At 39.6% G+C, this 15,984-nt stretch overlaps 1 protein-coding gene across 16 annotated transcripts in view; it reads left to right on the top strand.

Moving 5' to 3' along the window:
* MARK3 (microtubule affinity regulating kinase 3) overlaps positions 1-15,984 on the top strand; it is a 114,327-nt gene that overhangs the window by 51,623 nt on the left and 46,720 nt on the right. For 15 of the 16 annotated variants that reach the window (XM_032287290.1, XM_032287289.1, XM_032287287.1 and 12 more), the window contains 2 exons: positions 10,994-11,042; positions 14,390-14,455. In XM_032287290.1, the coding sequence (XP_032143181.1) occupies positions 10,994-11,042; positions 14,390-14,455 (115 nt within the window). The remainder of the gene's footprint in view (positions 1-10,993; positions 11,043-14,389; positions 14,456-15,984) is intronic. The other variant, XM_032287291.1, reaches the window with a different exon arrangement.

The raw sequence follows: 15,984 nt of genomic DNA, 5'->3' as shown, positions 1-15,984 counted from the left end.
AAGTTTTAATGACTATACATACTTTACGTCATTGCATGTACTTTTCACAACAATCCTGTGAAGTAGATGTTTGTAAAATCTATCTTATAGATAAGTAGGTAGCTCTCTAAGATTTTGTGGCTTGTTCACTCATCCAGTGAATAAGGGCCAGAACTAGCATTAGAACCTGAATCCATGGCCTCAAATAGCTTTCTTTCCCTTGGAAAGCCAGTCGTTCATAGTACTTTCCATATGGGAAGGAAGCAAAGGAACATACTGAAATTCACCTTGCAGGTGGTAGATACCTAGTAAAATCTGATAAGTTAATTTTGTTAATACCAAATTCATTTTCACACTAAATTATTTTTTTCCTGATGTTTCTCTGATTCTAGGAATCTTGACCACCAGAACCTTGAGTTTGGGAGATGAGAAAATTCTTAGTTTGTCTTTGAAATATTTGATCATAAAAACCACATTGTTGTCCAGGTGTGGTGACTTAGGCCTGTAATCCCAGCACTTTGGGAAGCCAAGGCAGGCAGATTGCTGAGCTTAGGAGTTCAAGACCAATCTGGGCAACATGGCAAAACCCTGTCTCTACATACAGAAATCAGCCAGATGTGGTGGTGTGACACCTGTAGTCCCAGCTACTTGGTGGGCTGAGGCTGAAGGATTGTTTGAGCCCAGGAGGTCGACGCTCCACTGAACCATGTTCATGCCCTGGCACTCCAGCCTGGGTGACAGAACAAGACGCTATCTCTTAAAAAAATACACATTGTTGCTACTTTTGTTTTACATTTTTAGAAAACTGCTTTGTTGTATTAATCAGCTGAAGCAAAGCAATTTTTTAAATTGTTTTTAATTTTTATTAAATACTGACTACATACAAAAGAATGTTCTGTTCCATGTTTAGTGTATAAATATGTATATGAGATGAACACTCTTATACTACCTGGTTTAAGAAATAGATCTTCAACAATACCTTTAAGTCAGTTCCATATTTTGCCCCTCCTCAACCTGATTCCCCTTCTTCATTTCCCACCTACTGGGTAACCACTAACAAGGATTTTCTTAGTATTTTCTTGCTTGTCTGTATAATTTTACCACATATGGATCCCTCATCAATGTAGTGTAAAGATTTTTTTGTCTGTTTTTTCTTTCTTTTGGGTTTGTTAGATTTTTTTCTTTTTTTCTTTTTTTTTTTTTTGAGACTGAGTCTCACACTCTCTTCTAGGCTGGAGTACAGTGGTGCCATCTTGGCTCACAGTAACCTCTTACTCCCAGGTTCAAGTGATTCTTGTGCCTCAGCCTCCTGAGTAGCTGGGATTACAGGCGCCCACTACCACACCCAGCTAATTTTTGTATTTTTAGTATGGACCAGGTTTCATCATGTTGGCCAAGCTGGTCTCGAACTCCTGACCTCAAGTGATCCCACCCACCTTGGCCTCCCAAAGTGCTGGGATTACAGGCGTGAGCCAGTGTGCCTGGCCAATGTAGTATAAAGTTTTAAACATTGTATAAATAGACTCATGCTATATGTATTCTCCTATTTGCTTTTGCTTTCTTTTTTTTTTTTGAAGACAGAGTCTCGCTCTTGTTGTCCAGGCTGGAGTGCAGTGGCTCGATCTCAGCTCACTGCAGCCTCTGCCTCCTGGGTTCAAATGATTCTCCTGCCCCAGCCTCCCAAGTAGCTGGGATTACAGGCGTGCACCACCATGCCTGACTAATTTTTATATTTTTATTAGAGACGGGGTTTCACCATGTTGGCCAGGCTGGTCTCGAACTCCTGACCTCAAGTGATCTGCCCCCCTCGGCCTCCCAAAGTGCTGGGATTACAGGTGTGAGCCACTGTGCCCGGTGCTTGCTTTCACCTACATTGCATTCCATGTTGATGTATTTTGCTATAATTCACCTTCACTGCTATGTCCATTTTCAAGAATATATAGTATCCCATTATGTGACTTTGCCACTCTGTATTTATCCATTCTGTGGTTCAGGGACATTTGGATTGCTTTCTGTATTGCAAACATGACTATTTGTATTGCAAACATAACCGCTGTGAATTGTCCTTTGTATGTCCTGGCACACTTGTGAAGTATTTCTTAAAGCTATATACTTGGAATTCTTGTATCACGGGGTCTGTCTGTACATCCTCCTCCTTCATTAGAAAAGGCCAAATTATTTCCAGAGCAGGTGTGCTAATCTGTCTTATCTATCTATGGATGGATGGATGGATAGATAGATAGATAGATTTTTTTTTTTTTTTTTTTTTTTTGAGACAGAGTCTCTATTGCCAGGCGCCAGGCTGGAGTGCAGTGGTACAATCTTGGCTCACTGCAACCTCCACCTCCCAGGTTCAAGCAATTCTCCTGCCTCAGCCTTCTGAGTAACTGGGACTACAGGCGCATGCCACCACACCCAGATAATTTTTGTATTTTTAGTAGAGACGGGGTTTTACCATGTTGGCCAGGCTGGTCTTGAACTCCTGCCTTCAGGTAATCCAGCCGCCTCGGCCTCCCTGAGTGCTGGGATTACAGGCTTGAGCCACCGCACCCGGCCGCAAATTTATATTTTCATCAGTAGCTTGTAAGAGGGCACAAGTAATGTAGCATCCTTATCAAAATTTGATTTTCTCTGATTTTTAAAAAATTTGTGCCATCACATGGGAGAATTGTTTGAACCTGAGAGGCAGAGGTTCAGTGAGCCAAGATCGTGCACCTGCACTCCAGCCTAGCGACAGAGTGAGACTCTGTCTCAAAAGAATTTTTTTAAAAAGTTATACCATCAGTTTAGTAAATATAAAAGTGATATTTAGCCAGGCATGGTGACTCACTTCTGTAATCCCAGCACTTTGGCAACATGAGATGGGAAGATCTCTCGAAGCCAGGAGTTCAAGACCAGCCTGGGCAACAGAGCAAGACTGTATCTACAAAAATTTATTTATTTATTTATTTATTTATTTATTTTTATTTATTTTTTTTTGAGACAGAGTTTCGCTCTTGTTACCCAGGCTGGAGTGCAATGGCACGATCTCTGCTCACCGCAACCTCCGCCTCCTGGGTTCAGGCAATTCTCCTGCCTCAGCCTCCTGAGTAGCTGGGATTACAGGCACGCACCACCATGCCCAGCTAATTTTTTGTAGTTTTAGTAGAGACGGGGTTTCACCATGTTGACCAGGATGGTCTCAATCTCTTGACCTCGTGATCCATCCGCCTCGGCCTCCCAAAGTGCTAGGATTATAGGCGTGAGCCACTGCGCCCGGCCAAAAATATATTTTTTTAATTAGTTGGGCATGGTGATACGCAGCTGTGGTCTCACATACTTGGGAGGCTGAAGATTGATTAAGCCCAGGAGTTCACAGCTGCAGTGAGCTGTGATCACACCACTGCACCCCAGCCAGGGCAACAGAGCGAGATCCTCTCTCAAAAAAAAGAAAAACAAAATCTCATAGTGGTTTTAATGTAACATTCTTGATTACTGATGAGGTCACGCATTTTTTCATATTTAGTTTTTTTGTGCCTATTTGTTCTTTTAATTTCTAGTGGATTTTTTTCTTATTTTAGGATGTAATTATATATCCTGGATTCTATTGTATATGTGGCACATATCTTCTACTTGTTGGTATATCTTCACTCTCTTGATACTGTCTCTTAGTGAATAGCAGAGGTCCCTAACTTTGAAGCAGCTGAATTTATCAGTCTTTATTTATACACACACACACGCACACGCACACGCTTTATACTTTTTGTGTCTTCTTTAAGAAATTTTTCTCTACCTGGAGTCATAAAAAATATTCTTCTCTGTTGTCTTCAAGTGTTTAAAATAATCTTTAAATACCCACAGTCATATGTTATGAGGCAGGGATTCAGTTTCATGGTTTTTCGTTTGTATAATCACTTGCTGCCTCACTTCTCCTTTCTTTACTGATGTGCATCATGGACAGTCTGCATGTCTAAACACATGCTTTGTTCTTCAGAGTGGTTATTCTGGTTCACTTACCAATTGCCATTTTGAAGGCAATTATTTTTATTTTATTTTCATATTTTTAAATTTTATTTTTAATGATAGGACACCAAATGATAACTAGAACCCCAAAATACATAGGGGAAAATCAGAGCTACATTAATAGAAACACAGGCATGACAGAGAAGACTTTATAACTTAACTCTCTTCTGCCATTCATGAATAATACGGTAAATAGGGGGAAAAAAGTACATATCTTAATATACAGCACCTCCATTAGCCCGTATTATAGCTGTTCAATTTTAACCCCTTTTTCAGGATACATAATAGCTGTTGTGCTAGGATATTATTGTCATAACTATTCCAATGTTTGATGACTATGAGGTAAATTATTTTCTCAGAGTTGGGCAATATATAACATTTGAATAAGCCAGGCTAACATCTTTCTGGGCTATAGTTTCTAATGTAGAGCAATAAAAATAGAACCAAACAAAAGACTCAAACATGTGGAACTTAAAACAGAATTCTTGGATCAAAGAAAAATTACAAACCAAAATTGCAATATATCTAGAAATTAATGATAATAAACTGTGTGTCAGAACCTATGTAGTACTACTCTTTGGTCATCCAGGAAATGTATATCCTTTTTTTTTTTTTTTGAGACGGAGTTTCACTCATGTTACCCAGGCTGGAGTGCAGTGGCGCGATCTCGGCTCACCGCAACCTCCGCCTCCTGGGTTCAGGCAATTCTCCTGCCTCAGCCTCCTGAGTAGCTGGGATTACAGGCACACGCCACCATGCCCAGCTAATTTTTTGTATTTTTAGTAGAGACGGGGTTTCACCATGTTGACCAGGATGGTCTCGATCTCCTGACCTCGTGATCCACCCGCCTCGGCCTCCCAAAGTGCTGGGATTACAGGCGTGAGCCACCGCGCCCCGCTGAAATGTATATCCTTAAACATTAAACAAGAATGATAGGGAATGTATTACGTATTAAACTAATCATTTAGAAAAGGGAACAAAAAAATCTCAGGAATAAATAATAATATAAGGAGTTAGTAAAGGCAGAAAAGGAGTCACTAAAAGCAGAAAATAATGAACTTGAAAACAATAGAAATGGTAAGTCGAAAACTTTGGGGGGTGTTTTGGTTTTTTGTTGTTGTTTTTGCCAGGAAGTGAGAAGAGAGGCATGAAATAGATAAGCTACTAGGTATTGCCAGGGGAAAGGGAGAGAAAACACACAGACAAAATAGGAAATAAGGGGGAAATACCAGATACTGAAGAATTTAAATTACTTTAAGGGAACCTTTTGTACAACTCTGAAAAATACTAGAATGCCCAAAGAAATGGATAATTTTCTAGGAAACCATGACTTATCAAAATTGACTCTAGAAAAGAATCGATACACATCAGTAACAACAGAGTTGAGAACGTGGTTAAAAGGAGAATAGGTACCCACCTCATATTGCCAAACCTGGAATTGATTATTGAATTATTTGAGATCTGTGAGTACATATGCCTACCTCTGTCCAGCTGTTCCAGAACTTAAGAGGAACTTCCAAATTCTTTTCACAAATTCAGAAACATTGCTATTGAAATATATTAGAAACAGGAAAGAAGACTACAGTTCAGTTTCACTTATATCTGTTCTAAAATTGGGAATTAATATCAGCCTGTAGGACTAAATACTGATATGTTTATCTTTGTTTCCCCCAAGATTCACTAAATGATGGTAAAGGAATTAAAAAGCAGGCAAAAAGAGACCAGGAATTGGGTACTGAGGCATTCTCAGGAAGAGCCCCAAGAGACGCAGGAGATACCCAGCTGTTACAGTGGAAGTTGTCTTTGAGACTTGGAGCACTTGGGGATGGGGTCATCTTTAAAACAGGTTACCTGCTTAGCACAAGGGAGACCAGACCAACCAGCCATTTCTCTGCCTCTGTGCTAACCAGTGACATCAGTTTCTTTGAGTCCTTCCAGAGATCTCTGTATATTAGGAAGCAGTTGTTTTTTTTTTTTTTTTTCCCCTTTTTTACACAAATGCATTTTTTTGAAAATTCCTTCTCATGAACTTTACCAGCCTCTCTGTCTTGGTTTGTCTGAGAGGACCTTTGATGCATTCTTCCCTTTAGGTGCTGTGGTAATTGAGGCAAAGTTTCTGTACAGTGATGAGGGAGTGATTTAGGTGGCCTGGTCTTCCGTGCCATACCTGTGTGTCTGGAGAAGGGAGCCTGAACACCTTCATTGTGATGGTTTAGATCAGTTTTATGTCAGTAACCCCTGTGTTCTCTTTCACGTACTCATTTTACTTTCGTGTTGGTTGGTAAAATTGTCTTATTTAGTTTTGACTAGCCAGAGACTAAAATTCTCTCTCTTTGCCTTTTTTTTCTACTTGTCAAAAGGTAAAATTTTCTTTTTCCTGCAATAATACTTGACAACCCCAGGTCCTGGCTCTCAGGACATGTTTCTTTACTTCTCTGATACTGTAAATTTAGTGTCCTTGATATCCCCATTGCCAGGATAGCAGATCTTTCCCTTCCAAGGTGCTTATCTTTCTCTTGTGTACCAGTTCCGTCAAAGATGTGAAAATGTGTGGAGGGTATAGATTGATCAGTGAGGAGAGAATTCTTTCACTTTATGCATTTCTATGTAATTTGATTTTTTTTCCAACTAACATTTATTTAAGATTGAAAAGGGAATGTGAAGAAATAAGTTGTATTAAGATAGTAGAAATAGGTGAGTTTCTCTTATTTAAATGTCCTTTTACAATTACAAAACTTTAAAAATTGTATTGTACAGTCCTCATAGGCACTTTAAAGTTCACATTTGCACTTCAGTAAATTATTCCTATCCAAATTTAACCATCTTTGGCCACCAGATTCAGAGATTATGAAGTCTCTGGCATTTTTATCTCACTTGTATGCAAGTTGTCAACTTCATAAAAAGCTCTGTGCCACTACCTACCAGTTGCTCTGGACTTTTCTATATCAGCTGCTTATAATTCGTTGATTCTTCTAGTTAAATTTCTGAGGTAGCAGTGTGGAATCCTGAGATGAATGTTGACTTTGGAGTCAGGCAACCCAAAGTGAGAATTCTGGCTCCAGTGTTTATTAGCTGAGTCTTTGGACAAGTTTCCTAACCTGTCTCGGTCGTCTTTCTCTGTATACTGGAGATGATCATACTCAGCTGATAGAGTTGTGAAAATTAAGCTTAGATAAGATTGTAGATGTAAAGCACCTGGCCATGTGCTTCAGCCACAGCAGGCACTAGATAACTGTTAGCTTCCTTCTTCCTCCCTGTCCTTGTTTAGCTTATTATAAAGCTTATTTACACATTTCCTTCCTGCCAGTATCCACCTAATGCATAATTCCAATAGAGAGATGAATATGTAACGTTATTTGGGCTAATACCTTGCCACTAGCTTTCTAGAGAGTCTTTGGCTCCTCCTTTTGCCTACAGAATTAAATTTGTGCTTTATTTTCACATTGCATCCCTGTTATGACCTCTGCTGTAATTTAGGAGTTCTCAAATTTTAATACAGTGTCTGCAGAATATTAATCTGCTGCCTAACAAATTCCTCCAGAACTTAGCAACTTAAAGCCAACTCCCTTGAATTCCTGTAATAGTCCATCTTTTTCCTGCTTTTTGGCTCTAATTCACTTTGTTTCATTTCTACTATAAGTAGGGACTTGAAAATGATTGCCTTCATTTGACCGCTGCTCTGTCATCAGAACTGTGACAGCTCTGCAACAAGCATTGTGCTGCTGAGGATTTAAAAGCTGTGTGGTCATTAGAATGCTGAGGCTAGCTCAGACCACAATGGTTGGTAGTTAGTGCTTTCATGCAGGCGTTTATCAAACAAGTGCATTTCAGTTGTGTGCCGGGCTTGGTTTCAGGTATGCAGTAGGAGACAGGCATGCTCCCTGTGGGTGACACAAAATAATAAACAGGTGCACAAAAATGTATCTTCACAACTTGAAAGACATCCCAGGAAAGAAGTGAACAGATGGCTATGATGTAAAATAAGGAGACCGACTTAGATACATTTTCAGAGAATCTTCCTGAGACTTAAAGGATGAAAAGGGAGAAGACATTTAAAGGAATTTAGTATGTCCCATGGCCAGGCACCGTGGCTCACACCTATAATCCCAGCGCTTTGGAAAGCCAAGGAGGACAGATCACCTGAGATCAGGAGTTCGAGACCAGTCTGGCCAACGTGGCGAAACCCTGTCTCTACAAAAAATATAAAAATTAGCCAGGCGTGATGGCGCACACTGTAATCCCAGCGCACAACTGAATCCCTTGAATCTGGGAGGGGGAGGTTGCACCACTGCACTCCAGCCTGGGCAGCAGAGTGAGACTCCGTCTCAAAATTAAACAAACAAACTTAGTGTGTTCTAGTAACTAAAAGGAGTTGGGGTGACTAGAATACTTTAGGGGGTATGCAGAAGCTACCTGGTGCAGGACTGCCAAGGCCATGGTCAAGGTTTCATTCTCAGTGCAGTATTCTGAGCTATATTGGTATGGCATCCAAACTGGAGATCATCCTTTTTTTGTTTTTGTTTTTTTGAGACAGAGTCTTGCTCTGTCACCCAGGCTGGAGTGCAATGACACGATCTCAGCTCACTGCAACCTCCAGGAGGCCTTCTGATTTAGCAGTTGTGGAAGTAATTGGGAAATTTGAATTCTAGCTACCAATTCAACTATAATGGATTGGAAAATAAGATTTCTGTGTTAGTTTAACAGAGGAGAGCTAAAAAAGCACTCAAGCCTGAATGGTTGTCAGGAATTTGGGTGATTGTCTTCTTACCTCAGAACATAAAATGTAGGGATTACCACAATAGCAAAAGGAGGTATTCATGTTGGAAATAAAAATGCTCCTCCCTTCAAAAATGAGACAGCATTTTAGATGGGAAAGGTTATTTATCTGATTACATGATTTAAAATTCTGAGCTTAAGGTTATGTGTCAAATCCCGTCCGGCTGGGCACGGTGGCTCACGTGTGATCCCAGCAATTTGGAAGGCTGAGAGGGAGGATTGATTAAGCCTAGGAGGCCAAGGCTACAGTGAACTGTGATCACACCACTGCACTCCAGCCTGGGCAACAGAGGAAGACCCTGTCTCAATCAATCAATCAATAAAAAAAGTCTGATCCATGTCCGTCTCTTCTTAGCTGCTAATTCAATTTAAGATTAGACAGCCGGGCGCGGTGGCTCAAGCCTGTAATCCCAGCACTTTGGGAGGCTGAGGCGGGTGGATCACGAGGTCAAGAGATTGAGACCATCCTGGTCAACATGGTGAAACCCCGTCTCTACTAAAAATACAAAAATTAGCTGGGTATGATGGCGCACGCCTGTAGTCCCAGCTACTCGGGAGGCTGAGGCAGGAGAATTGCTTGAACCCAGGAGACGGAGGTTGCGGTGAGCCGAGATCGCGCCATTGCACTCCAGCCTGGATAACGAGCGAAACTCCATCTCAAAAAAAAAAAAAAGATTAGACACAGTGGACAAGGACAAGTATGGTGAGAGTCCTGTGATTTTTTTTTCGCTAGCCTCTTTTCCACGTAGGCCTCTGTTCCTCCTCTTCCAAGGTTTTTCCCAACTCTTGCCTCCTGGAGGTTGTAGTACCCTGGGTGTTAGGAGACTGGATTCCAGACACGTTCCCCACAGAAAGATAGCAGGACCTGGGAAGATCTTTTTCTTTCTTTTCCTGATTTCCTCTTGTTTGCAAGAGTGTTGAAAAGGATGGTCTCTAAAATCCTGTTGTTTTTCTGGATTGTATTAACCCAGGCCATGATGATAAGACCCTGCTCTGAATTCATAACATGTACTTATACAACAGCAATTTAATATTTCTCCTTCTTCTATGGAATGGCTAGGAAGCTCTGCTGGTCTTTGTTGGATGGTTTTTTGTTTGATTTTTCTGAGACAGGGTCTCGCTCTGTCACCCAGGTTGGAGTGCAGTGGCGCGCCATCAGCTCACTGCAACCTCCACTTCCCAGGCTCAAACAATTCTCTTGCCTCAGCCTTCCAAGTAGCTAGGACTACAGACTCATGCTACTGCGCCCAGGTAATTTTTGTATTTTTAATAGAGATGGGGTTTCACCATGTTGCCCAGGCTTGTCTCAAACTCCTGAGCTCAAGTGATTCACTCACCTTGGTCTCCCAAAGTGCTGGGATTACAGGCGTGAGCCACTGCACTTGGCCGATTTTTCTTAAGGTCTCACCTGGGTTCACTTTTGTGGCTGAACTCAGCTGTTGGGTTGGCAGGGGCTGGATGCAGTTACGACAGAGGGTCTGTTTCTTTAAGTAACTACCCTTCATCCTCAGAGGGCCAGACCAGCTCCTTCACAGTGCTCCAAAAAAGCAAGCGATGATGCCCAAGCATTTTATCCAGCCTCTGCTTTCTTCAGATTTGCTCATGTCCTACTGGCCAAAGCAAGTTACATGGCCAGGTCTAATGTCAGTATGAAGGGAGCCCTCCACAAAAGCGTGAACCTGTAAGGTATGACTCGTGAGGGTCACTAATGTAATAGTCACCACAACCTCCATGCTAAGTTACCTGTACTCTCCAGTAAGGATTTCCCAAGGTGGTTTTGTTCATAATCTTCTCATAGAATTATTTGGAATTATCAGTTTAATATGCTCATGATGTGTTTCACTGGGACCATACAAGTTTTGATTCGCAGAGTTGGGAGGCCTAGGTAGATACTGAAGCAGACTAAGTTTAATCACGAAAATTATTCTTACCTAAGTCTGATCTTATGTTTTCAAGATAGCATTGTAAAATTCAGAGTATGGTGCCATCCCCCTTTGAGACCTCTCCTGTTTTTAATAAATGGAAGCATTTGAGAATACTATTTGGTAATAGTTTTATTAAAACTACTTCAGAGATAGTCTGGACTTTCATATTAGTCTAGATGTGGAATAATAAAAATTAGCAATGAATCTGTTATCTATGAGAAAATTTAAATTTATATTACAACAGTTGAATATAATATTTAATAATTTGTGTTGGGGGGATTATGTGTTTTGTTTGTTTGTTTTTTTTTTAGCTCTTCAGAGAAGTAAGAATAATGAAGATTTTAAACCATCCCAATATAGGTACTTTCTGCTTTTTTTAATACTTTTAGATCTAAATGCATTCTTGAAATTATGTCATAAAGCTAAACACGTATTCTAGAAATGGTAGAGTACACTTTTAGTAAAATAGGTATACAAGTTGTTGATCATTTGCATTAGCTTTTTGAAATTACTGAAGACAGGTTAAAAGCTTAGGTATTAACTGTTGAATGTAAAGCTTTAATGTAGCAGAAACACCTGTAACCTGATTCTAATTTTCAAATATATTAGAAAATATAATTGTATTGCATGAGTAGATAGAAGGGAATTATAGAAAGTCAGAATTAACATTTTCAAAGGGGCTGGGCACAGTGGCTCATACTTATAATCCCAGTACTTTGGGAAGCCAAGGCAGGAGGATTGCTCAAGGTCAGGAGTTTGAGACCAGCCTAAGCAACAGAGTGACACCATAATAAACTTAAAGATTTTTTTTTTAAAGAATATTTCAGATGGGCACAGTGGCTCAGGCCTATAATCCCAGCACTTTGGAAGGCCGAGGTGGGCGGATCACCTGAGGTCCGGAGTTCAAGAACAATCTGACCCTATCTCTACTAAAAATACAAAAATTAGCTGAGTGTAGTGCCATGTGCCTGTAATCCCAGCTTCTGTGGAAGGCTGAGGCAGGAAAATCGCTTGACCTCAGCAAGTGGAGGTTGCAGTGAGCTGAGATTGTGCCATTGCACTCCAGCCTGGGTAACAAAAACGAAACTTCATCTCAAAAAAAAAAAAAAAAAAAATTTCAAAAGTCCAATACTTTTGGCTATGACTGTGTCCTAAGAAAATACTTATATATGGAATCATATTTAAAAGATGGAATACTTGCTATCTAATGGACTTTTGATAGGAATTAATTTTATAAATCAAAGATTTGTTTTATGTGTCCTCTATGTGCACAACTCTGTGCCAGGTGCTAGCAGGTGTGTTTAAAGGTGAGGAAGGGACATGGTCCTACCCTTAGAGTAATTATAGGAACAAGAGAGAGTAAGAAAATGACTTGATACTGACCCTGCTCTATATACATCCCAATGAAAACTTTTGATCCCATATACATTATAATAGGGCTTTTAAAAAATTACATAACTGCTTTTTTGTATAGTGATAGCTCATACAATCTAAAAATAACATTTCAAGAATGAAATCACAGTTAAGACAGCCCATAATCAGTTTACTGTCAACATCAGTTTTAGGTAATGAAAGGGTTGATGTTGGCCGGGTGTGGTGGCTCACGCCTGTAATCCAAGCACTTTGGAGGCCAAGGCGGGCGGATCACCTGAGGTTGGGAGCTCAAGACCAGCCTGACCAACATGGTGAAACCCATCTTAAAAAAAGAAAAAAGAAAAAAAGAAAGTGTTGATGTTTAGTATCAAGGATAGCCTATCAAGAATGCATCAGGCGCAAGAATAGAAGAGTAACACAGAACCATCACAGGAAAACAGAAGCTTTTACAGAGAGCTTTTTTAACAAAAGGCTTATGCCCGATTTTATCAGATGTAAACCAGCATTACTTTAAAGGTGTTGTTTTTTCATATACTACTAAGAGAAATGTTAGCAAGCCTTCATCCTGATATCAGGGGTATTAACTAAAAAATTAAAATCAATAAGTATGGTTGAAGAAAAAACACTGAACAACTTCAAAGTTGGATTTAAGAAAAAAAAAGAAGAAATCACAAGGAATATAATAGTGGGAAGAAAATCTTGTTTCCTTGATTTTCATTTCAATCCTTTGGGGCTAGCTAGCCAATTCTGGATTTCAAATTCCAACTTTTCACCCCCCCCCCCCCCCCCCCCCCCAAAATCTTTATCACTGTTGTCTAGAACTAGCTAACGTAAACATATTTATCTTTTAATTACTTAAATTGTGCCCTGATTAGAGTTTTGTACTTATAACTTACATATATTTGTTAATAAATTGAAATTTTAAAAAATTCTTATTACATTAAAATAGTTTTCCCACAGGACCCAAATTTTCATTGGAATATTAGAAGGGTTTTATTTTTATGCAGTTTACCAACACATATGCCTTGACTTTCTGGAGAGACTTTTCTTCACAGTCTAAACATATCAGAGTCTAGGGAATGGTCTGATAGCTTTATTCATCAGTTCATCAAACATTTACTGACATCTGTGTTAGCACTTTGTTTGCCCTGATACTCTAAAAGCCTCAGAAAATTGCCTGAAAGATAAAACACTAGCATATTCTCCCCCATTTTTGGGTAAACTTAATTTAAAGTAAATATTAACAAAATAAAGTAGATATGTATAATGGTGATTTGATAGCTTTGGAGATTTACTCTAGTTTCATTTTTAAAATGTGTGTGTGTGTATGTATTTTTGTTTCTCTCTCTCTCTTTTTTTTTTTTTTGAGACCTAACCCTAACCCCAACTCTGTTGTCCAGGCTGGAGTGCAGTGGCATGACCTCCTCAGCCCACTGCAACCTCCACCTCCCTGACTCAGGCCATTCTCCCACCTCAGCCTCCCAAGTAGCTGGGACTAGAAGCACATGCCACCACACCCAACTAATTTTTGGCAGTTTTTGTAAAGAGGGGATTTTGCCGTGTTACCCAGGCTGGTGTCGAACTCCTCAGCAGAAGCAATCCACCTGCTGCCTCCATGTAATCCCATGCTGGGATTATAGGCATGAGCCATCGCACCCAGCTAAAAATGTATATATTTCTAATTGATAGGGTTTTATAAATTAGTAGTAATAGAAATATTTCCATCTTTAACAAAGACTGCTCTAGAAAAATCACCCTGACCTACTGAAAATCATTCTTAGAAAAAGGGTTTTTTCTCCCTCAGTTAATTGCAGTATAATCCCTCTACTTCTTTCCATCTTTGGCATCAGAAAAGTAACAAAGGAACCTTGTTCTTTAAGAGTTGTCTTAAATTTCCCAAGCAATAAAGTTCTCAAATAGAATTATGTCCTTAAAGCTGTAATGGTAAGCGACTAGATTTGCACTTGTGGGAGCAGAGTAGAGCTGAGCAGCTGCTGCAGACTGACCACTTTTCCTGAGGTGCTGGGAGGGCAGCTAGCCAACACAGACATGCTGAAGGACAGTGAGGACAACAGAGGAAGTGAGCTTAGATACACCTTGCTGGACTGCTGAGCACTGAGAAATCATCTTTGTTTTTATGGAATTCCATGCTTTTATAGACTCTTTTCTGTTGTGATATTTGATAAAACTCTCTAAAGGCATTTTTTAGAGGGCCAGCTGTTAAAACCTTTAACAGGGAAAAGGTTGCTTTTCGTAGTCACGGTGTATATGTGTATGGTTTGTGCATGCAGACATTTGTCTCTTTTTCTTCTGTATCCTCTCCCCTCCCCCAGTGAAGTTATTCGAAGTCATTGAAACTGAAAAAACACTCTACCTAATCATGGAGTATGCAAGTGGAGGTAAGAACATTTGTATATTTATATATATATATATATAGTGGTTTTCTTTCTTTCCCATTAAAAAAAAATACACAACTACACTGCCTATATGGATCATCGTGAAGGCTTCATTTAACATAATACACTAGGATGAGAATCAGAAAAGCTGACTCTTAGCCGTTCTAGGGGTTGCTGTGAAGTGTTTCACTATTAGCATAGTTAATTGATAATATCTAAATACCTGGATATTTTTTGTGGTAAAACATACCCTAAAATTATCATTATAATCATTTTCAGGTGTACAGTTAAGTGGCATTAGCACGTTCACATTGCCCTCATCACCACCCATGTCCGGAATGTTTTCATTTTTCCAGTGCAAAACTCTATACCCACTAAACTCTAACTCCCCATTTCTCCTTCTCCCAGTGTTTGGCAACCATTCTCCTATCTGTCTCTATGAATTTGACTACTGTTGGAACCTCATACAAGTGGAGTTATTCAGGATTTGTCTTTTTGTGTCTGGCTGATTTCATGCAGCATAATGTCTTACAGGTTCATCCATACTGTAGCATGTGTCAGAATTTCATTCCTTTTTAGGAATACTCCATTGTGTGTGTGTAACACACACTCCACATTTTGTTTATCTCGAGTATGTGGCTATTTAAATGTATGAATGCATTAGTCTGTTTGAAACAAATATATGCTCTGGTTTAGATGCTTTTCTTGATCAGATTTTAATGTCATTGGTGTCTATCTTCCCCAAGGCCAGAAATGATGGTTATAGTACATATCGCCAGATTTTCCTTAAAATAAATATTAAGGACTACTAATTGTTTGCCTACAGTGTTATAAACGTGTAGATGTTTTCTGAAATGCATGTTTATAGCTGCTATCTTTGATAATGATTCTTATTTTATGGTTGAGATTGGGCTGGGTTTGTAATTTGGACCACACGGTGAGTTGTTTCATTATCTGTGAAGAGTAGAAGCAGCTTTCTTGCTCACCTTTTTGTGTCACCTGCCTTTAGCACAGTGCCTGGCATGCAGCAGACGCTCAGTAGATAAGAATTAGACTGCATTTATGATTTATAAAGTACTGGGCACACATTTGTTAAACTCTATAGCCGTTTTATCATTAGCACTTTGATCCATGTTACAAAACCTGAAGATAGAAAGCTGGATTATAGTCTCGTTTTAGTGAGTTAAGCATTGAATAAAAAGATTGTAAACCTGTTGTGGGAAACAATGGGTTGTAGTAAGCATACCTCTGACACCACTTTCTTATACTCCTACTTCATTATTAGTTGTATGCTTTATATTTTGTATGTATGTAGTTTGGAAACTTAGTTGGGATTTTCAAAACTTCAGGAGTAGTAGGGGAAGGTTAATCTCAGGACCAAACAGGAGTTCGAGACCAGCCTGACTAATATGGTGAAAGCCCATCTCTACTAAAAATACAAAAAAAATTTGCCAGGCATTGTGGCGTGCACCTGTAGTCCCAGCTACTTGGGAGGCTGAGAAAGGAGAATTGCTTGAACCCAGGTGATGGAG

Source organism: Sapajus apella, unplaced genomic scaffold (assembly GCF_009761245.1).
Source record: "Sapajus apella isolate SASKATOON/1434 unplaced genomic scaffold, GSC_monkey_1.0 scaffold20, whole genome shotgun sequence".
NCBI lineage: Eukaryota > Metazoa > Chordata > Mammalia > Primates > Cebidae > Sapajus > Sapajus apella.
Note: the sequence above shows the minus strand (reverse complement) of the source record. Positions and strands in the feature narration are given on the sequence as shown.